The sequence below is a fragment of the Triticum aestivum genome, chromosome 2A (assembly GCF_018294505.1).
Source record: "Triticum aestivum cultivar Chinese Spring chromosome 2A, IWGSC CS RefSeq v2.1, whole genome shotgun sequence".
NCBI lineage: Eukaryota > Viridiplantae > Streptophyta > Magnoliopsida > Poales > Poaceae > Triticum > Triticum aestivum.
Window position 1 is genome coordinate 413,248,495 of NC_057797.1, and position 24,387 is coordinate 413,272,881.

At 43.9% G+C, this 24,387-nt stretch overlaps 1 protein-coding gene across 1 annotated transcript; it reads left to right on the plus strand.

Moving 5' to 3' along the window:
- The first annotated feature begins 6,420 nt into the window (after positions 1–6,420).
- On the plus strand, positions 6,421–17,258 carry LOC123191695 (uncharacterized). Its single transcript, XM_044604339.1, has 6 exons — positions 6,421–6,560; positions 6,628–6,697; positions 12,148–12,527; positions 14,678–15,120; positions 15,215–15,463; positions 16,969–17,258. Exons 1-6 carry the CDS (start codon positions 6,421–6,423, stop codon positions 17,010–17,012), a joined length of 1,326 nt encoding a protein of 441 aa, XP_044460274.1. The 3' UTR covers positions 17,013–17,258.
- The last annotated feature ends 7,129 nt before the right edge of the window (positions 17,259–24,387 follow it).

Below are 24,387 nucleotides of genomic sequence, written 5' to 3' on the forward strand. Positions count from 1 at the left end.
AGCAATGGCAGATGCCAACCTCAAGGGGCATTGTATGGTTCCTCCATCACGGAGGGCACCATCTTGGAGCTGCGAAGTGCGGTGCACATCCCCACTAAGCTCAACACCTGAGTGCTGGATCCAAACCCACGGGTACCCGCTCCCAATCCTGGGGAGAGGGTGATCTTCGTCCCCCACCTCGTCAAAGGCCTGGAGTTCCCGTTGCACCCCTTCGTGCGCGGGATCATGTTCTTATGTGGGCTGGATTTCTGCCATCTAGCCCCAAATTATATCCTCCACCTCACCTCCTTCATTACGGTCTGGGAGGCCTTCCTCTCCATCGAGCCACACTTTGGATTGTGGTTGAAGATCTTCGGCATCAAGCCAAAATCCAGCGGCTCCGAGCTCGCAGAGTGCGGAGGGGCGATGACTAGCAAGAACCAGAAGGTGGGTCGGTTCAAGGGCACATCATGGAGACCATAAAGGAGTGGCAACGCGAGTGGTTTTACATCACCGAGCAACTCCCTACCGGCTAGGCTGAGGTCCCGGCATTTTCATCGGGACCTACGAAGAAGCTCATGTCTTGGAAGAAGGGCATGGACGGGGCGAACCCAGGGGAGGTGAAGGCGCTGTCCGAGAAGATCAAGTTCTGGACCGACCAGAAGAACCTCCAACTAGTGGACGTGGTGAAACTGGGGTAAAAAGTAGATGGGTTTTGCGATTGTGTCTTGTTGTTTCAATTCCGTGTATATAAGAGGTGGCTGGACTTGTCGTGCAAGGAAAGGTTTAGATTCACGTCCAAAACCCTAGTTTGGGTCCAACTCGGAGTCCAAACTTTCCAAAACTGTTCAGTTTAAAAGCTGGCTGCACCTTGCGGGTCACTTTTGAGGGAGTAAATGATCTCGGATGAAAGTGAGCCTGAAAGAAATTTTAGCCGTTTCGACAAGATGAACAACTTTCATGTTGAACTTTTTCGATTTGAAGCCATCCTAAGGGGCGAATCGCTCGCGCAAAACAGATAATCAATGGGGCTGCCCATCAGACGTCAGCTATATGCGTGTCTGATTGGGCGCGCCACATTTTACTCATGGTAGGGCCGCACTCTGATTGCTCTAACTTTGGCATACGATATGGGATTAAGACGACTTTTATATTAAAATCAACCGTGTCTACGAGACGAAGACAATATGTGTAGAACACTTTCTCATATGAGGCCGTCTTGGATGCGTAATCAGCCGAACGGCACTCTGAATATCAAATCTTAGTGCTTCAAGCTCAACTTAGGCCCTCGAGATAAAATCGGATGGTGATGACCCAAACTTCAAAGATGATCATGTCGACAATATGGAACTTCTTCATATAGAGTACTTGTTCATTTGAGGCCATATTAATAATGTTTTCTTCCATGCCAAAATTTGATTGTCAACAGTGTTGTACATGAAAAAGAGGCAGGGCCAGTAGGATACTAGGATATGTATTTATAGGGGGACAAGGACAAAAATAAGAGGTGGAGAAGGATGAGATATGTATTTATAGGAGGACAAGAGGCATAGGTGCGGACATGAAGTTTCTGCTCGTGAGCTCATATGCCCCTATGCTAGAAGACTGTCGTCGAGAATTAAGTGAGTTTAGGAAAGCTTGTGTCGAGCTTTGTAATAGGGAATCTAACGTAGTATTACATGTGGTAGCTAGTTGGGGTCGTGAAAACCAGCTTTCGGCTTGGTTAGATTCACCCCCAGAGTTTATCGTTAAATTTCTTGCAAACAATGTAGTCGTGACTTGAGTTTAATAAAAGTAACTGGATGGTCATTCCGTCAAAAAATCATAAAAAAGAGTAAACAAATTCAAAAATACTGGTAAACATTTTTTTCGGGGAGGTGGGGGGGGGGGCAAACATTGAAAAATTCTGAATATACATGCAAATTTTCATGAAGAAATAACATTCCAGAAATGCTTTCCTAAGAAAAAGAAAATTGATGCTCCAAAAGGTCTGTTTCTTGGAGCATCAGTTTTGGGTTTTTTTACGAAGCATTTAAAATGTTTTTTTTTCATAAAAACTTGCAAGCATATTAAGAATTCTTTAATGTTTATTAAAAAACCAGATTTTCTGTAAAAAATAATAATTATTTTTATTTTCAATTCACTAGGGTGCATATGAGCTCCCGAGTAGAATAGTACTTCAACATAGGTGCTTGTTATGCATGAAAGAAACCACGCGCTGGCGTGCAAGACCTCTTAATTGGCGCCTTCTGTGCCCAAATAAGTAGGCAGCGCTCACGCGCGCCATAGCGAGCCGCTGCCCAGCAGGGATTTCGTTCCCTAACTCGCTCATCGCCTTACTTTTTTTTAAACACCACCTCATATATTAATTAACCAAAGAACGTGTTTCAATCATTCATTACAGAGTTCATCACATAGAACGGTACATCATTAACAAGAATCCCGTCCACTCTATTATCAAAACTAAACTTAGCTATTAGATGGGCCACCTCATTAGTCGAATGCCTAATTTTTGACACTCTGAAGCTATCCATTAGCTTAGAAATACTCCATGCTTCCTTCTTCAGATCATGCAGAGCTGATCTATCATCAAATTCGTTTGGAAACATCGCCGCAATAAAAGCGCAGTCAGTCTCTAAAATTATAGGAGAATGAAGTGTCATATCTATATAGAGACCACCAATGCAAACTCGGAGGTCCGCTTCCTCCATGCTACTACACCTCCCAATGTAGTCCCATGAAGATATCATCGCCCTATTTGTGTTTTTGTTATTGGGATTTGCTTTGATATGTTGATATGATTGACCAGTTGACCATTGACTCGACCAATTGAGTGTTGACTCGGCTGTTGACCCTTGGAAAAGTTCATGAATTTAAAAGGTTTGCAGATTTAAAAATAAAGTTCACGAACATGCAAAAAGTTTGCAAATTCAAAAAAAGTTTGCGAAACTAAAAAAAGGGCATGCATTCGAAAAAGTTCACTAATACAAGAAGAGTTTGTGAATTCAAAAAAAAAAGTATGTTCGCGAAGTCAACAAAATTTCACAACTCCAAAAAATTTCATGAAAAGTTCAAAAAAATGAAAAGAGTTCTTAAGGTAGAAAAAAAGGAAATGGAATTTGGGGAAAAAGTTCATTAAGTTGAGAAAAGTTCATGAAGTTGAGAAAAATTCACGAATTTGAAACAAGTTCAAAACTTGGAAAAGATCACAACTAGAAAAAAAAGTGCACAAAAATGGAAAACAAATCATGAACTTGGAAAAATTCCGTGGATTCATAAAATGTTCGCACTTGTTTTCTAAAAATTCACAAATTGAAGTTCACAATAATTGAAAAAAATCACAAAATTGGAAAAGGGTTCACGAAATCAAAAAAAACATCAATTCATGAAAAGTTCACAAATTTTCAAGAGAAATTCATAAATTTGAAAAATACCATGAAATTTGAAAAAAGAAAGTTCACACATTTGAAAGAATGTAAAAAATAAAAATAAAACAAAATGGAATAAAAATCGAAAAGGAATAACGTGTAAACCAAGGAAAAACCCGCTATGGAAGAAACAAGAAAAACTTCCGAGAAACTAAAATACCTACAAAACCAGTGAAAAACACCTATAAATGACGCTTAAGGCGCCAAATATGAATTGGGGGTGGCGTGCTGCCTTCGAACTGTAGGTAAAACACCGAAATCACTAATTGAGTAGTACTTTTTTCAAGATCACTTTCACTTTCTCAAGTGCCAGAGTTTTCCTTCTTTTTAATCCGTTTATTCAAAACGTTTTCTTTCTTAAACCACGGGTCCGAAATTAAACCGTTTTCACTGTTGGATTCCTCGCATCGAGATCTTCGAAACTAGATCTCATGTTGACAGGTTTTGACGAAGGACCAAAACTGCCTCTTATAGAAGGAAAGAATAGAAAAAGCGTTTTTTCTGTTTCCAAGAGGCACGGTCATGCCTCTCATAGAAGCAAAACCGTGTCTCTCATAGAAGAAAAAAATATATTTTTTTTCGTTTTCAGTAGGCATGGCCGTGCCTCTCGTGGAATAAAAAATGTGCCTCACACGAAAGGGAAAAAGATAAAACTTGTTTTTTTTTGTTTCCGAGAGGTACGACCATGCCTCTCACGAAAGCAAAACTGTACCTGTCATGGAAGGAAAATAACCGTGTTTTTCCCGTGACCGAGAGGCACTCACGGAAGCAAAATTGTGCATCTTGTGAAAGGAAAAAAATAAAACACGTATTTTTTCATTTCCGAGAGGCACGGCCGTGCCTCTCGTGAAAGCAAATCCATGCTCTTTGCGGAAGTAAAACCGTGTCTCTCATGGAAGAAAAAATGCGTTTTTTCATGAAAAATAAAAAAAAATCTCCAAAAGCTAAGAAAGGCCGGTGAAAAAACAAAAAACCGAAAAACCCCAGAGAAACATCTAAAATGCTGAAAACGTGTGTGAAAAATGAAAAAAAAATAGATCCAAAACACAACATGTGACGGCGACAGAGAGCGCGCCACTTGGCGTGCTTTTAGTCCACCCCTAAGTGATCGTTAGGAGGCTTCCGGAGAAGCGCTTGTTGATCAGTTGCTGTCGTAAAAGACTCGTACAAGAAGGTAAAGGTGCTGTCTAGACTCTAGGTCCATGTGATGGCCCAAAATACTCGAAAAAAAACGCATACAGTGGTCGGTTTAATGGGCTTGGACTACTGTGCTGCGCTGATTCAGCGCACCGAGCGCGGAACAAGAATTGGGTTGTACTGGACCTGTATACTGTGCAGCCTACTGGAATAGTAAACTCCGGCTTTAATAAACAGCTCATCAGGAAGTAATTTGGCTAAATAAAATACCAAACAATCTCCTAAAATACTAGGAACACACACTAAAATATTACTACAAATATAGAGTATAGTGAACATTGTTTCCAGCTCAAATATGAAATAAAATAGACATAAATTTTGATAAATTTTATTTCGGGCCTTATAACTATTCCCTATTTTTTCTTCAAAATTACATTGAATAACAAAATTATATTTAAAATACTTCCCAATTCTCTTTCTATTGGAGGGGTCATATTGCCTTCTCTCATTTGATTTACGTTTTGAGTTGGATTTATTTTAAATACTAAACTCTAAATAAAACCCAATTACATATCAAAAATGGATATTTGGGAAGATATTTTCATGCCTCTCAATTTAAATATTTACTTAATTATAAAAGTTTCAAATCGTTGTCAAGACTATATAACACCAAGCAATACAAGCAAAATTTAATTTAATCTTGTTTAAATAATTAACATTCGCAATAAGGACGATAAGAAAACCGCGCGGCCACCCTGGGATTCATCAAACGGTCTCTGCACGATTTCATTCCTAGCACGCTCCTCATGGAGTAGAAACTGTAGATTACAAGACTCCATACACAAGACCTCTCTGTCATCCTCGCCACCCTGCAAGGAGAGAAGCGAGCATCCTAAAAGAATAGGTGCAAAGATGATAGGAAACAAGCATTCATTCGCTCAAATCAAAGCTTACAAACGCACGACAATGTCAAAATTAATAGCTAGGTGGCCTAGAGGCTGGGAGCGTCGAGAGGGGGTGTGAGCGGCGTTGATGTTGTGACGACTATTGGACCGGAGACCGGGAGCTGCAAGGCTGCAAGCCCCACGGCTGTCGTCATGGTCTCACTAGTGCTTGCCGCTATCCGGGTTGCTGGCCCTGATGATGTGCTTGTCTGTGCCATCATCATGAGTTGCTTGAGGGCGATGGCCTGTGGGGCTTCCTCCTCATCCGACGCTATTGCGAAGGCGGGATGGTTGTCTTTGATCTCCTCCGTTGATGTGGTGTTGAGGTTGGCCGTGTGTTCCCGGTCTTCATTACTGGTGGCGGGAGGGGCTCCTCGACCTTCGTGTCCGAGATGGAGATTATGGCCATGTTTGGATCCATAGGTTAGAGTTAGTTTGGGTTAGTTTGGACTCAACTAACCCAAAAATATTCAAACAGGAGGGTTAGTTTGGGTTAGATGCATCTAACCCATCCAAAAAAACCAACCCACCCAAGAGGTGATTATTTGGGTTAGTTCTTCTCGAGACCACTAAAAAACACTTTTTTCACTCGCTCTCCCTCCAGCAGATCCCTTCCCACTTCCTCAGCTTCTCGTCCTCTCCCTCCCTCCCTCTCACACCGCCCGTGAAGGCGCCTCACCGTATCCGCGCTCCATCTAACCCTCCCATCCAAACACCTCTTTGGTTAGAGTTAGTTCAAGGTTAGTTTAGAGTTAGAATCTAACTCTAACCTCTGGCTGAGTTAGAGTATCCAAACAAGGCCTATGTCGGCTTCGCTGCTCACCTCATTGGAGAGCGAGATAAGGTCGGCAGTGTCGACGATGCAGTCAAAGACAAAATCGTTGATGATGCGGTCTTGTAGGTTGTAGTTGACGTAGTAGTTGTCCCAGACCATGCCGACGAAGTATGTGGCTAGGCAGGCTGGTGGACCCCTACGAGGTCACCACAGCGCCTCGCCCACGACGCTAAGGCCTTGGCCTCAGGTGCCAGGGTTATTGGTTCTGGATCGTCACCCTCCGAGTCAGAGGCCGAGGTGAGGGTGTCGTGTAGTCCCACAGATCTGACCAATTTTCAATTTCTCAACTGATCTGGTTATGCAGGCATGTGTGGATCACCTGCTGGTACGTGGCTCCAGCGTTTTGGTGCCCAAACAAGCCCTATGAGCCAGAGGTTGGTGGCGAAGTTGCCACTAGGGTCGATGAAGTCACCGATGTGATCTGGTGGATCGGCGGGCCGCACATATGGAGGCCGTCGTGGCTGTTGACGACGAAGGCCATAGCACCGACATAGATCGTGTGGACATGGTGGGCCGATGGGTTAACGTCGACCCGGCCCGTACCATTTGCAGTGAAGGCGAAAGAGACGAAATTAAGCTCTCTCTCTCTCTCTCTCTCTCTCTCCCGATGGTAGGCAGTTGGGAGCCGAAAGAGATCTGATCTGGGATCGGTCTCCAGCTGACACGGCCGTGCCTGATGCACCAACTGGCAGTGCATAATCCGGTCAGTACCCTTGGTAGGGTTGCTAACATGCCCAAAAGTACTAGATCAGAGGTCGCACATGGGTTTTATCTCGGTTCAGGCCTTTAGTGAGGAGTAACACCCTACATCCCGCTTGTTGTTATTATTCATGGTGGGTATGCCTCATGTGAGGGATTACAAGTGCTACCAAGAGTCTAGTCTACGAGAGTAGATGAGAATGAGAGCCCCGTAGCCTCCACCTTATATGCACAGTGAGGGCTAGGGTTTTACAGGAGGGAGATTCGATCTAGCTCGCTACAAGGATGGCTTGCGTACTAAGATGATCTGTTGGTGTATATATGTTGCTCCAGGCTCCTCGTGGCTGTTAGAAGAAACATGGTGGACCTTGTCGGCCCCTTGGTAGGCATGTTGCCGGGCTCCCTGTGAAGAACAAATCCCCGGTGTGTTACACCGTCACTATTGTTGTACTAGAGATATTTACATGTTATTCATGGATGAACTATGCTATTTTTTATAATTACTTTGAATGTTGCTGGATGATTTAGTTAAACAGACGAAATATCATCTGTTTTATGTCAATTATGTCCAAACTTTGCTAAATTCCGTCGTGTTTGACGACATTCATCCATTGTTAAAATCTCATTTGAAATATATGCGTACATGGTTGAATGGCGGGCTCCCACATCACTTCCGCGGACTGGTCTCACCGATTTACGGACTGATATGGTGTCTGATGTGGATTCAATGTCAGAGATACCTTTATCAACCATCGTAGGACTCTAAACATTCGCTACAAAGAACGCAAAAGTAAAAGTACAACAATGCTAGGAGTTGTTGGGTCTTCTTTGGTTATTCGTTGGCAGTTGTTTTCTTTCTTTTCTTTTGTTGTTGTTATGGTGTTTCGGTCTAATTGTTTTTATAAATTAGGTCACCCTATATATTTTGGGAACGTTGGCAGAAGAGTTGTCAAATTCATTGATCCGAAGAAGGTATTATAAGGACATCCTCAAAGGCGGAATGCATCGCATAAAGGTGAGTGCCAAAAAGAAGAAAGGAAAACAAGGATGCTCAGTTTATTATGGAAAACCAGGCAAAAACCATAGCATTGCCTAGCTGGACTAGATCTAAAGCACCACAATACATACAAAAACGTTGGAAGGCGAAACCCCACAACACACCCGGTTGCACACTTGAGCGCCTTTGCTGCTACCAGAGTGCATACCAACAACTGTCACATTGTACTGGACTGCCACGAGCATATCCACAAGCCTCAATGACACCGAAGAGGAACGATAAGTACGAAAAAGGGAAAACCTATGCCGCTCCGATTCCACGAGACTAGTTGACATAGCTCACCCGACGCTACTTGTATGTGAAGGGTTCTCCTGTTGCTCTCACAGCCAACCAAACAACCGGCTCCAAATAGAAGCACCACTAATGACTCCACGCTCATCCTAACAATTACTGCTCCAGATCCACTGCACCACCACCAACTAAATGCTCCATCACCAGACTTGGCTCCAAAGAAAAACATGGATCAAGGAGGTGTCGGACCCCCTCGATGGCGCCTCCAACAAGAAAAATCACACCCGAGAGCATCATTCGCCATCAGCCCAGACCGAAGTCGAGCATGACTTTCATTGGGGGAAGCGAGCACCTATGCCAAGGACGACATCTCCAACACACCACCACCAGACTGGAGGTGTGACGCCCCCGATTCAATCATACACTAATCACACACAAAAATGTGTACGATCAAGATCGGGGACTCACGAGAAGATATCACAACACAACTCTAAACCCAAATAAATTCATGCAGGCTTTATATTACAAGCCGGGGGCCTCGAGGGCTCAAATACATCAGCTCGAATACAAATGAGTCAGTGGAAGCAACAATATCTGAGTACAGACATAAGTTAAACAAGTTTGCTTTAAGAAGGCTAGCACAAAAGTATCTACGATCGAAAAGGCAAGGCCTCCTACCTGGGAGCCTCCTAACTACTCCTGGTCACCAGCGGTCTCCACATAGTAGTAGGCTCCGTCGGGGTAGTAGTAGTCATCGGTGGTGGCATCTGACTCATGGACTTCGCCATCTGATCGCAACAATCGGGTATAGGGGAAAAGAGGTAGCAAAGCAACCGCGAATACTCATCCAAAGTACTCACAAGACTTACATCAGATCTAAGCTAAGTATGCATCAATATCAAAGGAAAGGGTTGTATCTGTGGACTGGACTGCAGTTTACCAGAAGAGAAGGGAAAGCCTAGCCTATCAAAGACTAGCATCTTGCGGCATTAGAAGAGTGTAGATTAGCATAATATAAAGTAATAGTATGTTGTAGTAACCACGCCTAGAGATTCTTCCTCGACTCCCGGCAGAAGGCAATCTCGGAGCCACATATCCATTTCATGCCTCAGCATCCAATTCTAGTTTTAAAGATCAGGATACAACTCTAAGTCGTCCTGTTACCATGGACACAGCTATTCGAATAGATTAACTTCCCTGCATGGATGCACCACATTACCCAACACGCTCGATCACTCTGGCCGGACACACTTTCCTGTGTCATGCCCGGCCTCGGAAGATCAACACGTCGTAGCCCTATCTAGGCTCAACAGAGAGGCCAGCACATCAGTCTACATCCTAAGCATGCAGGGATCTTGGGCCCATCGCCCTTTGCACTGTTGCACATTGAGTGGGTGGCCTATGTCGTCCTGGCAACCTCCCTATATAAGGCAGGTGCTTACGCAGGCCACCCGGGCGCGCGCCGCTCAGTCGGTGACTTTTGAAGAGCTTCGGCTGATACATACGACGCCGAGTGCCCATATATGTTCCCTTGTGGTGGTTAGTGCGTATAGGTCAGTGGCCAACTCAGATCAAATACCCAAATTGTTGGTGTCTTGGGAGCGCGCGGTAAAGAGCAGAGACTCACGATCATGTGACCCCGTCGCCCCGTCTCGTGGACTTACGGCAAGGGACCGGAATGCCTGGCCGTTCCACGTAGAGATCTCGCGGGTACCCTCCAGGTCAACCCAACTGCACATCAACTCGTGGTACCCTCATGGTCAACCCGACTCGCAAGAGACTGTCACGAACTCAGGTCCACCTCTACCGGGGTGGTACCGCCTGTCCCTCCAGTTCTATAGTAACAGTAAAACTCACGGGTGCCCCTCGGGGCCGACCCGTCTTTAACATGGTCCTGTGGTAAAGTCAAAGTAACCGTGTGTCCATAACATCAAGGGGGAAACCCGAGGAATCACCCTTGATGGATTCCCACTCAATATAACCATCAAGGTGAACTTAGAGGAATCACCCTCGAGGTTTCACTCTTGATGTGTTGCGCGAAAGGGTCGTTATCGGGAGTGGTGAAGAAGGAATCACCCTCCGTAGACCACGACCGATTAACTACACTACAAAGATCTCATCAAAAGTGCTATACGAGGTATCACCCTCGATACTCGATAGTAACCCTATAGTGTCACACAACTAAGGGGGTGTGATGTGATGTGTCGGGCTCTGGACATCGATCATGTTGATCAAGTCATTGAACATAAAGCAGGGGCAACTGGGACAAGGTGAGGGGTCACTGGTGGATCACTGACCAACCTATACTAAGCAGTTCAGGATAAGCAGGTAAGGTAACAATTGCAGGTTACAAAATCAGGCTATGCATCAGAATAGGATCATACAAAAGCAGTAGTGGTTCTAATGCAAGCATAAGAGAGAATGGAAATGAGCGATATCGAAATGATCAGGGGGGTTTGCTTGCCTGGAAGCTCTGCAGACAGATACAAACCCTCGGCGGTGAAGTAGTCTATCACCGGATCAACAGCGGTCTCGGGGTCTACCAGAGAATAAGTAACGGAGGCGGAACACAATAAATAACAGAGCAATCAATAGCATCACAAAGCAATACATGGCAATATGTTGTGCTAGGGGTGACGTATCGCAGTGCTACATGTTACAGACGGAGCGAGAAAACATCTGGGAATGTTTTCCTGGCTTTAGGCAGTTTTCAAACAGATGAAACATAGGGGAAGGGTCCATGTTTGCAGTGTTAGAGGCATGTGGCAGGTATGTGGATGACATATTTGGATTCGTCTTATTTCTCTAGTAATTTTCATATATACAATATTTTCATCCGAATTACGGTTTATATTCTATTAATTTTTGTAAGTTTTAATGTTTTTAAATTACTATAATAGTCTCTCCCTATATATATATAATATATCTCCCATAGTTGCCATGTTTTCGATATGGTGGCTGAAAAAAAAGGGTACAACGAGGTTCGGTGGCTGAAAACAATAGGGTACAAAGAGGGTATACATCTCTCGAATGGTTTTTTTATAGCGGGGACGTGAGCCAATCCGTTTGGGTACGATGAACCCGGTACGGTACCATGGGTCGAGGAACGCAGTTCCTGAAGAACGAAGACTCCCTGACGGTCAGAATTCCTTGCTGTTAATGGATCCCTTGCAACTAATGGACTTGAGGAAGAACGAGGAGTCCTTGAGAAAAGAAACGACGGCGTGAGTAAATTATGCCTCGCGTCTGTTGGATTCTCGAACCTGAATCGAGGAGCAGGCTGCGGGGATGCCGAATCTTCATCGAATCGTACTGAATCCGACCTCGCTCCCGAATCCGATTCCGGGTCAACGAATCGGGATCGAGGGACGGCCTACCGTTCCCCGTTTCCGGCTACTATGATCTCTCCCTGATAATAAAGCACGGATTGATTCCGTGGGTTCACCGTCACATATTTTGGCAAAAGAGTCCTTCTATATTTTCTGGTAATCTATATATCTACTAACCCACGGGCAAAATTTCCCCTCCCTACGGACCTGAGTTGGAGTCAAACTACACCTCCCAGTTGCCTTCCCAACCCCTTCAATAAATATCAATTTGAGAGGCGGATGAGAAGCAGACAAGAAGGCTTGCCACGGACCTCCACTCGTGCTGCCAGGAGCTTCCGTGGGTCAAGTTGCTACCGTCCCAAGATCCCCTATTGTGCCGCTGCTCCGTTCCACACCGCCGGATCGACGCCGCCGATGCCGTGTGGTGCTGCGATCACCCCGTTCAATATGAAGAATCGATGATGCTGATAAGTCGTATGATCGATTTCCCCTTGATTTCCTCAACCAGAAAAAGATCGAGATAACTCCGCTCCAGTCATCCGACCACGTCGACTTGCCGCAGTGCACGCCGACTGGGAGATGGGAGAACGCTCTCCAGCATTGGGTGTTCCGCGGCACATCCCAGCGGCTGGGGAATGGGAGCGCACTCTCCTCCAGGGCATCCCAAACAGTGTCTTGGTTAGCGAGGGCCGCTGCTTCTTATCCGTGTTGCCGATCTGACTGCTCCACAAGCCCCTACTTCAGCGAAGATGCAGAGGCAGACGAGGTCGACGCGGGAGAAAAAGTCGTCAGGGGAGGCGGCGCTGCAGGGAGAGGAAGTCGAAGGACATGGCTGGGCTGTGAGAGGTCACGCCAAGGGAGATCAGGGGAAGATGAGCTAACAGGCAGGTCAGAGAACCGGAGGAGCGCTCGTGTTTGACCCTGATGCGGGATTGCACAGGCAACAGAGCTGAGGGTGTAGGGAACGAGGTGTCCGTGGCAATGGGGCTGAATGAAAGATGAAATTATTGACCGCTCGTTCTCTACAATTTGGATGAGAGACTACACTATGATGCTACTACCTGCGGCTTGATTATTATATTTTCTGAAGTTGCGGTGTTGCGGTCGCTTGCTATCATACAAGGTGGGGGAAAGAAAGAGAGGGGAGATTTTTCAAGATAAAAATATCTTTGTTTTGGGTTGTGTTGTCGGTGCTTGTTTGGTGGTGCTACTAATGCTACAGAAGAGATACTGACTGCTGGCATTAATTATAAGAGTTTCATGGCTGCTGTTTATTGCTACTAGATTGAGTGTTTTGTAAGCATTGTGCGTGAGGTTTGCATGATCAATAACATGTTCAACTGATTTCTGGTATTTATGAACTATATTTTTGGGATGCTTTCTTTTTCATTTTATTTTGTTACGCTAGATTTTCCGTGAAAAAGAAATATTATGAGAGGTGCAACGATTGCTAGAGTATGCCAATTTAGCCAGCTCTCACGTTAATGATTTTATACTTTTTATGTGGAAGTTAGGATTGGATAAAAGGAATACTTAAAGGCACACACATTTTTTCCCTTAGAGGTAAACAACTGGATATATGCTTCTAAAATGACTTAGATGGCATAACTATCAAAGAGGCCGAGATAAAAACAATAGTACCTAAGATGCATCTTTGCATAGGTTAAGTCTAGATGTTTATATCGTTACATCTTGGACGGTACAATGAGTTGCTCTAGAAAATTAAGATGCAAAAGTATGACGATTATCTTGATAGCCTAAAAAATATTGAGTATATTGAGTTTAAATGGAGCCGGCCAATCCTAATTCATGGCAACTGGTCTTTGTTCGCACAGGTTAACGGTAAAAAAGAAAGTCGACAATGCTATCTAATGAGCACGAGGATCCTAAGGGCACATATTTAATCTGCATGCATTAGAATATATATGCTCTGCGAACCAACCTGTGGTTGGATGGTTAGGAGGAAAACAATACTCCAGCTCACAAGGGTACAAGTTCTAGACTTGGCACTTGTATTCGCATTTTCTTAGGTTTATTTCATGCCTTTCGGCAATGTGTATTTAGTGGCAGGAGAAGTTCTCGTTGTCTATGAAGGTTTATGTGACGATTTCGTCAATCTTTAGATGATGTGCCGACTCAGTCTCTCAAAGACGCTCATAAGGAGCATCTTGCGAATTATCTTGATGCCGCTTTAATCTCCTTAATAATGCTTGCATACTACCCACCCGTGCCTTCCTTGGTGTCATTGACCACAACCTTGCACTCTGATGCTATGATCACATGTGGTAGACAAAGATCAAGAGCAAGAGAAAGGGCGTCATGGAACGTCAACGCTTCCAAGGTTGCCGGATCTAAGACCCCCAAGAATTTCAATGCCGAGAATCCTAAATACGTGTCTACATCATCATTGCAAGAATATAGTATTAGCCTTCACACCCGTATGGGATGGGTTGGAGACCATGCCACGCTTCAGCCACTCCCTCTGGCTCAAGGAGCGGGCGGGGCAGGGCAGCATTGAAGCAAGCTAATAAACCTTCATATTTTGTTCACCTGTTAAATAGCCCTATCTTACTTTCTTAACTACATAAATTTATATATGACATTGGTTGACGTATTAACAAGTCCTCTTGTGAATTGATAAGCAGAGACTGGTGCACGGATCTAAATTATTTGGGAAACGAAGAAACTGTACTCTCGAATGGGAGAAAGGCCCGAATAAATTGGAGACATAAGGGGAGATGGTGAACATAAAAATAGTATGCATGTTTTCTCCCGTTGCAACGCACAGGCATTTGTGCTAGTATCTCTCCCTAATAATAAAGCACGGGTTGACTCCGTGGGTTCACCATCACAATGCGCTTTTTTCCGTGATTTTATGCTTTCATTTTGAATTTTATAACATATTCGAGGTGGTACTAAATTTTGTCTCTGCAACTCGATTGACCGGTATGTTCTCGTTTAGCTGGGCTGCGATCCAGTTGGGCCTTGGCCCGTCTCTCCATTCTAACCGCTACGTCTCTATGTTTCGTTAAAAAAAGTACGTTTTATCCAACCGCTCAGCAGACAAGTGAAGGGCGGAGCTGTGGCAGAAGAGGCGGCGCGACGGAGCAGAAGGGGCGGCGCGACGGAGCAGGAGAAGATGGCCGAGAAGATGTTCAGGTGCGGCGCGGCAGGCGGAGAAGAGTTTTGGTGATGAGCTTGTGGCCGCGCTGGACCAGCTGCTGCAGCCCCCCTGCGCCATCGCCGTGGGTCGCCTGCTTTCTGCTGCTCCGGTGCCGGCACCTGTCCCTGTGCGGTGTCGTGCTCAGGAATTTCGCGAAGAAGGCGGTTGCCGTTCTTGCGCGCGAGAAGGGCGCCGGACCTCGTTGGCGCTGCGAAGGGGGCACAACTCAGTTTGGGTACGCCGTCGGCCAGCGCCGGCGGCGAGCATGCTCCACTTTGACCTGTCCGCCACAGCCAGTCCTCTCCCGCCTCCCCCGACGTAACCTTCTCAACCTCTGCATCTGCTCCCGTGTATGATTTGGATGGAATTGCAGTCTCCTTGTCCAACACAAATCGATTTGGATGGATTGCAGTCCGTGTCCTTGTCCAACGCAAATCAATGGAGCTGCCGACTCGGATTGTTGTTGGCTTCTATAAGAAGGGAGGGTCCTCGGCTCGAATCTCCATCAGGTCAATTTTGGACGAAGCATCCAATGTCGACACCGAGTTCGCTGCAGGAAGAAGCGCCGAGTTCGCCGGAGGTAGAAGAAGCGTCGAGTTCGCCAAAGGTAGAAGAACAGTCGTCGAGCTATCCAATGTCGCCTGCGTCGGCTACAGCAGAGGTATGTATCCCCTTGACCCCTGTTTTGAGTTATTTTTCTGTCCCTTGTTTCTCTGTGTACCTTCTAATATGGAGTTCAGAGGTAAAGATATTGTTGCGAAGTACGTCAGTTTAGATATTGTTGCCTTATTGTGATTGTAGACACCCATGTTGTGTGGTTGGTCTGTTGAACGAAGCGCTGGAACTGTCAGCAATTCCTTCAGATAGTGTTGTTCTCTGAACAGAGAAAACAAAATTGGAACAGCTGTTGCGGTGGTTCTCATCTGGCCTTAGTTCCAGGTAGCAATAACAAGCTTTGCTTCCTAATTACCTCTGCTCCTAGCTAGCTAAAATTGCAACTGATACATGTATAGGTATACTAGCATATGTTGTGTCAGGTTAAAAGTCCCGAGAGATTTTGAACTACCGGTGGAGTGGAGATGATGATTTGTAGTTCCACATTCTGTGCTAATACTTCGATGGATTGTCTGGTGATAAGCCAAGTGTGTCTCAAAATCTTTTTCCCTCTGTACAATTCTCTGTCTGCGCTCCTCCTTACGGATCTGAGGTGAAAACAAAGCTGCAGGTAGAGAAAGCAAAGCATAATGATAGGTAGCTTCATGGTGTTTGTCTTATATTCAAACTGCATTTAGCTTCTAAGAATATGATATAATACATCAGAAAATAGTACAACATGCAGGCATCTCAAAATTCCACTCCAGATGAAACACTTATTCCACTGAAAAAACACTCGCTCCAAATAACTTTACCATGGAATTGTTTGATCTATCCTTTGATGCGTCGGTTCTGATTCTGTTGCAATTGAATTTATGTTGAGATCGCGGAAGAATATTGTTCTACTTACGGAAGAATATTGTTCTACTTACGGTGATTAGAAGTTGGGTCCCAGGATATGAGCACGAAAGGAAAGAAACCAAAAGAAGAAATAAATTTTGATTGCGCTATTATGAGCAGGAAGTTTGAAACATAAATTCCGTTCGAGCGCACAAGGCAAGGAATTAAAGGGAAAAAAGTCAAGGGTAAATGTCAACATATGTGTAGATAGATTCAATTCTACATGCAGGACCATGTGAGGCTATCCCCTGCACAAGGAGCGGCACTTTGCATTTCATAGGATTCAGATTTCAATAGACTATATAGGAGCAGATGGGGGCTTGGCGGAAAATGGGTGCATATCATGATAAACATTAAATTAAATAAACAATATTGTTGAACCTATGCTCGAGTAATATCAGATGTGCCTTGCTAATTCGGCGGAAGTAAAGAATTTGTGCGTTGGTCACTTGAGCAACAATACGCATGAGACATAGGCCATTTTTTAGGCCACTTGCAAATCTGGCATTAACTAATTCCAGTGTAGATTATCAATGATTGCTCAGAACAGAAGATATGTTTTTTCATAAATTTAAGCGTATGTGTGTGTGTGTTCATTTTCGAAATTAAGGCTTACCAATATGACATATAGATGTAAGAAAATGATTGATTACTTTTTCTCCTTCTGTATAGATGATACCAAGCAATTGACTGAATTTATATCGGAAGGCGACTAATGTAACCATCTCAATCTTTTTGGATTAATGAGGGTGCAGAAATTGATGCAGTTCAATTTAAAGTAGGCTGATATATTGTAGTTTTATCCACAGTTATAAGAGTTTTGTTACCTTCGTGTTTTTGATCGAAGATTAAGATGTCGGTGTTATATGCATTTTCTATTTAGCTAAAGATGTTTTAGTAAAATTTGTACGAAATTCATACTTGTCATCAAGTTTGCCAATAGAATAATGTCTATGTCTTTATTACCACGTTGCAACGCACGGGCATTTGTGCTAGTCTATCCCTAATCTATCCCTAATAATAAAGCACAGATTGACTCCGTGGGTTCACCGTCACAATACGCTTCTTCCCGTAAATTTCCGCTTTCAGTTTTTTCGTTCATATTATCCGAGGTGGTACTATTCATGTGCTTTTTAGTAAGTGAACCCCGCTATTAATTTGCTTTTTAGTAATTGGGCTGAATTCTGTCCGACTGTCCTGCGTGGGCCAACCTGGGCCTTATTGAGGAGCAGCCAAAAATTAGGCGCATTCTGCGGCAGACTGGAGGGGCTTCGCACATGGGGTGCTTCGTTTGGGCCGGCCCACGAAGGAGCAGCTACACGCGTGCGCTAGCCATTGCACCACTAAACGCAAAAAACAGAGGGCGGCTGGAGAATCGAACTCCAAACCTCCCATTTAGTACCCACACGCACTAGCCATTGCACCATTAAATGTTATTTGCAAATGTTGAGCAGCAAACACTATAAGAACATAATCCACGACAGATCTAAATGTTTTTAGAAGTTCGAATGCAGTTCATTCTTTTCTTTGCAGAAAAAACGCAGTTTATTTTCAAAACGTGTATCTTTTTTTGAACGCGGACTATTCCAAAAATAGCGAATAATTATTTTAAAATGTTGAACATTTTTTGACCTGTGAACAAATTTTTGAAAAACAGCAAATCCTTTTTGTAATGTTGAACAAATTTTGAAAAACAAGAACATTTCATAAAATTTAGACGAAAAAAGGAAAAGGCGAACATTTTTTGAAACTTGGAACAAAATTAGAAGAAAGCGAACATATTTTTGGATCAGGGAACAATTTTTGAGAAAGGGAACATTTTTTGTAACTCTGAACAAAATTTGGCAATCGAACATTATTTTGAATTGTGAACATTTTTTCAAAAAGCAAACAAGATTTGAAACTCAAACATTTTTTGAATTCATTTAAATATGATTTCAAATGTGATTTTTTTTGAAAATCTGAACATATTTTGAAAATGTGAGCAAGTTTTGGAACTCGAACATTTTTTGAATTAATGGAAACAACGTTTGAAAATGTGAACAAAATTTCAAAAATGCGAAAAAGTTTTGAAACTCGAACATTTTTTAAATTAATAGAAACAAAATTTCAAAACGTGAACAAAAATTTGAAAATCTGAACATTTTTTAAAATGCGAACAAAATTTGAGACTCGAACATTTTTTGTATTAATAGAACAAGTTTCCTATATGTGAACAAATTTTTGAAAATCTGAACATTTTTTATTTTTAATCATTTAGTGAATAACATGATCAAAATTCAATTTTTCCGAACATTATTTGAAATTTTGTACTAAATTTGAAATTCCAAACAAATTATGAAATTCTGAATTTATTTAAAATTGAAAACTGAAAAGGAAACAAAGAAGAACAGAAAAAGGAAAAAATGAAACAGAAAAAAAATGAAAAACGAAACGAAACGAAAACAAAAAAGAAATGAAAGAACCGGTTTAGGAACCTTCTAGAAGATTCCTCAAACCGGAAAAGACCGGCTGGAACCTCCTACTAGAAGCTTCCCGAAACAGGGAACGAAGAACACATGAACGGGCCGGGCCATCGCAACGCTAGATCGCGACCTCCTGTGCGAAAGGTCGACATCTTGACGCAGAATGCGTCATATAGGATTTTCCGGGAGCGAAGTCCGCAACCAATAGAGCCAGCATGCCTGTCTGTTGAAAAACAAGACTCTTTACCTAATAGCATGTAATTAAGAGAATAATTAATGCAGGGAGGAATGCGTTTTGTGCATGGCTGGGGAAATTAAGAGGAATTGATCCCTAAGTAGTAAAAGGGATTGGTTTGGTGAAAGTCGGCCGTTTGGATTTGTGTCTCTGATGTGTTACCATAAAAGCATCACCACAGGGATCGCAGCTGCCAGGACATGCATGTACATGACCAGTAGCGACCGGTGACCGACGTCCCCGTAGCGAGGTTCGCCGCGTATGGGCGGGATGAGGATTAGATTGGTATTCTTGATTTTGTTTATGGCAGTGAAATAGGGATGTCCAAAGAGAGAAGAAGAGAGATGCTCGTGCTTTGCATGGCTCTATGTAATTAGAGATTTACTGACGAAAGAAGAAAGCGTGGGGCCCCACATTGGGACGACCGTAGGAGAGCCAAAATAGCATTTGGCGCATTATAAAAGAACGGAAATATAAGAATGGCTTTTTTGCAACCAAATTTACATTTTTTTTTCAAAAAATTATCTGATTGATCGAACCTCATTGCTGCAACCAGAATAGTACATGACACTGCAAGTGTGGTCGATGCTGCTGCAAGCGGGACGCGGCGCACCTAGGCCGAACGACCTATATATGCATCTAGCGGAAGCACGCCAATGCAACACCAGTTGCCGGCTTGCCGCTATTATTTTTCATTAGAAAAGTTGGACTGCCATGTTGCAAAGCCGACTATGGATACCCTACAAGGATGGTTGGTGGTATTTTAAGTCGGAAGGACGAGCCGACTATACATACCCTACAAGGACGGCTGGTGGTATTTTAAGTCAGAAGGACGATGTCGCAAAGCCGACCACATGAACACGGTAAGAACGACCAACATTGATGTAAAGTCAGACGTATATCATTGCGAGGTCAATCTATGTTATAGCAAATTGTATGTCGTTCAATGCTATCATATCATGCATGTGGATATTTTGATGAACACGTCAATTTTCTCTCCCTTTGCAACGCACGGGCCTTTTTGCTAGTCTATCCTTAATAATAAAGCACGGGTTGACTCCGTGGGTTCACCGTCACAATACGCTTTCTTCATATGAATTTACGCTTTTAGTTTAAATTTAAAGCATATATATGTGAGGTGGTACTAAAGCGTTGATAGATTTCGCTCGGATCGTTCGGCACCAAGAAAACGAACGAAACAACACATCGAGAAAAGGCCAAGCGAAGAAACAGCCCATATCAACCGGGGAGCCTCTCCACCGTCATGTTCCACATGGGCACGCAGTTGAACTGGTACTTGACGCTGGTGGACGCTGAGAAGCCGAAGTAGGCCCGCTTGCTGAGGAGCACTGCCGAGAGGTCCAACGGCGCGTCGAGCAAGGCCACGCCGTGCCTGCTCCGGTTCTTGGCGACGTACGCCCGCGCGCGCCGCGACGCATCGTCGTAGTTGACCCAGACCATGTAGAAGTCGTCGTTGACCGTGGTGTCGATGGGGGCGAGCTGGATGCCGAAGGGCGTGAGCGAGGCGGCGTGGGTGGAGCGGACGCCGTTCACGTGTGGCCGACGTGGTTGTCGTCGAGGTCATAGGGCTGCTTCATCGTGTCCAGCTCCACGGCCGCGAACCCGTTGGCGGGGTTGTCGTCCATGGACGCGTTGGTGAGGCCCAGGTACCCGTCGTGGCTGCCGGGGGCAGGCCGCCGCCACTGGGCGCGACGACGAGCGTGAGGCCTTCGCCCTTGCTTGTCGCGTTGGTGCGGTAGAGGTTGATCCGGAACACGGTGGAGAAGGAGGCGACGTACCAGCCGCCGGCGGGTTCAGAGGCCCACAAGACGAACGGGAAGGAGAGGAAGACGTTGTCGGTCTGGTTGACGAGAAAGTTGTCGGGCCCGCTGGCGCTGTTGCTGTCCGAGGTGATCTGGAGCGTGTTCTGGGTGACGCTGGAGTTGCTGGCGAAGGTCAGGTTGGCGGGAAGCAGCACCAGCACCATGACCACCAGGGGTCGCCGTTGCAAACGCTGCCAGGAGCCCAGGACATCTTGCTAGACGCCAGGGAGGAGGACTCCGGAAAGGCTCCCCGGGCTTCCTCTCGCTGGAGGCAAAGCCAGGCAGCTGCCGGCCTTCTGTTTCACTCTCTGCTGCATCTTGTTCTGGCTGGCGATGGTCGTCATCGGTGTGACCGTGCTCACCGTGTACCTCATCTACCGCTCGCAGCCGCCGAAGCTCCGGTGACGGATGCGTCCCTGAGTGTCGGGTACGTGGACGAGCTGACCGTCCCCGGCGGCCCGGCCCACGGCCTCACGCTCAACGCCGACCCTCACCGCCCTGGTCGCCATCACACAGCCAGTATCGATCAACGATTTATTGGTTTATCCTAGTTGCGAAAGTTTGATCAGCCCTTCGACTATCGTGCATCCATAGAATAGTTCCACCTCGCTTCATTAGATCAAATCAGTCCAGTTTATATACATGTTGCTTAGCAAACCAACAAGCAAGCTTGAAAATCAAACAAGTAGAGGGCAAAAGAAGGGATTGGTGTGTCCAGATGGCGAGCTCCGGCGGAGGCCGGGTGATGCAGCGAGGCGGGATGGATTTTTGCAGCCTCTAGCTAGCTGAGCTAACATGCTACTGCTGACTCGTGGGATTTTTGCTCCTAATTAAACCTCGACGCACGCATGGCCTATGGCTGATCCGAACATCACATACATGTATGTCATGGCTGATCTGAAACAGAAAAAACCTGGTCGTCATTCCAATAATCAATCATGGAGCACGCATCAAATTAGCCTCATCAAATCTCACACGTCGGTAGCTCACCTGAAACGGTGTCCAGAAAAAAAGGTTTACCAGAGACGAACCCTGAATTGCATTGGAATAATTTCTTAAATATTGGTTTGTTCTTATCATTTTGTTCCAAACAGTGATTTCACTTTTTTGACTCATCGTTTTGTGTTGTTCGACTGTCTTGGATCGGCTTGCTTCTAATCGATACCTTAATAAACACATCAGCTACAACGCTTTCAGATACAGTATGTGAGACCAACTGATTTTACTTTTTCCATTTGTTGGAGATGTACTTTAAGGCTAGAGGGATATCAAGCTCGGAGACAACGACTCTGATGCTTGAAGTGTATGGAGGCTGCCTTTATAGGACGAAAACTACAGTGGATGCTTTTATTAAATTAGGCCATGTTGGCATCGTAGCCCTTTTAGTTTCATTTGCATTTTAAAAGTCCTCATCTCATTTTAGTATACAATTTCAAAGTTTTTTTATCTCTACTGTGAGTCTTGAAAACGTGTTCATTTAGTAGGAGGATGAGTCCATGCGGGGATAATAGTTTTTCACCCGTTGCAACGCACGGGCATATTTTAATTGTACAATTTTGAACAAAAGATTGTAACTTCCACAATTTTCTTCTTCGGTTCCTGATTTTAGCTCATTGTTCATGTTTTTCCTTTTTAGTGAAACTCTGGTAGACACGACGACAATTACATTATGTTTACACAATCACAAGAACAATCATTAGAGAGGAAAGTAACCATTTTTGCGGGATGAGTAACCATATTTGTGACTTTTTAAGATACGGAGTGCACTAGATTTTTTTTAATATTACCTTCGTTTATCCATATCCATATAGAATTTGTCAAAATTGGACAGAAGAACGGGCCATGACCATTGATTTAACTTCATTTTTTTAGTTTCCTATTATTTTTCTAGCTAAGTGAAATATCTCTGAAGCTATGAAACTTACCTAGGCCCATGACTTGACTCTTTGTTGCAATTTCTAAATGAAGTACAAGCAGCCAATCTTTTTGAATGAATTTGTTGATGGTTTGAATGGTTATTCTTCACTATGGATGCATGGCTATTCTTGGGTTTGAGCCTTAGGCATGCATCAATGAGAAATAATTGCATTGTTTGTTAACAATTTAAACTGAAATCATTCATCAATTTTGATTGGAAATCTTATCCCAATACTTTTGATACTGTACTTCAATTTTGATAACAAAAATTGTTTCAAATTGCCATGTGGAAAATCAAGTAAGAGCATATCCATGTTTACTTATTAGTTTGTTTTCTGAGAATGGTACGGGATTTACAAATTGAAAAAACATTAATCGTTTGAAAATTATTTTAAACCAAAATCGTTTGAAATTTTTGTTATGATATGTTGTTTGACTGATTGCAATGTTGTTTTAGTGGTAATTTTTTTTCAACTTCTAAGCATATATTTATTTTTTATACACCCGGTGTAACGCACGGGCCCTTTTGCTAGTCTTTTCCTAATAATAAAGAACGATTTGACTCCGTGGGTTCACTGTCATAATACGCTTCTTCCTGTGAATTTACGCTTTCAATTTGAATTTAAAACATATACGCGAGGTGGTACTAAAAAACCGTTATACCAGTTTATATACGTGAAGTCAGTCTCAATCAAAATTTACATCCGTGTCGATCAAACAATCTGCTGGGCCCTCAAATCTCTCCACAGCTGGCCTCTCTTATGGGCCATGGATGGGCCTTTTATTTAGGCCGCGAGCCACGCTGGAAAAAAATGTTAAAGTTGGAGATTGAACTCGTGACTTCAAGCCCTTATCAAATAGGTAGCGACTACGACCAACTCAGCTATTGTTATTTGATGTTCAATAATATCACCTCGCTCATTTAGATATACTTATACCAGTTTGTATAGGACATGGATGCTTCACGTAATATCAAAAATAAGCCTTATAGACAACGGTGTGAATTGTCGGTATGAAGGAAGGATGTATCTCCATATTTAACAAAATTGCGGGCTGTCTTTGGGGTATTAAAAAAGGAAGGATGAGGCTATTAAAAGGAAAGATTATGGGCTTCCTTGTGATGAGGGGGTATAAAGGAAGGAAGGAAGGATCTTCATGGTCAAACAGAATTGTGGCTGTCTTTGCGCTATAATGAAGGATTGGGCGAACTAAAAAGGAAGAATAAATTCCTGGAACGGAATTGTGGGATGTCTAATTCCTATTAAAAAAAAGGAAAGGATGAGGCGAACTAAAAGGAAGGATGGACCTTTGGGCTGCAAGTATATTCACATGCGCGATGATGGACGTGCACGCATATACCCGATATTTGACTGTGCTTTTTTCATGCCTTCAACAATTAGACCTCTTTTAGCCGAACACATACGAGCACAACAACAATAAAAATCCATTCAGATAAACACGACCTTGACTCGCGCTTCGTGAATGATTAATTTTGCCTTTTATTCCATGTCAATTGTCTCAAGCCTACGTCGCATTCAATTTATAAATTTTTAATTACTCACACCAATATACTCATCTAGATGTCGTCAACCTCCGGACTATGTCCCAGGTCCGACCGTTATTCTTATTCCCGTGCACCGGGATCTATGTC

What these genes read in the sequence shown, in the direction of transcription:
- LOC123191695 (XM_044604339.1), top strand. Translation starts at nt 6,421, where the DNA reads ATGCCGACGAAGTATGTGGCTAGGCAGGCTGGTGGACCCCTACGAGGT. An exon ending in CCTCCGAGTCAGAGGCCGAG is followed by an intron (nt 6,561 to 6,627) that starts GTGAGGGTGTCG and finishes CTGGTTATGCAG; the next exon opens with GCATGTGTGGATCACCTGCT. An exon ending in GAAGATGAGCTAACAGGCAG is followed by an intron (nt 12,528 to 14,677) that starts GTCAGAGAACCG and finishes CGTTAAAAAAAG; the next exon opens with TACGTTTTATCCAACCGCTC.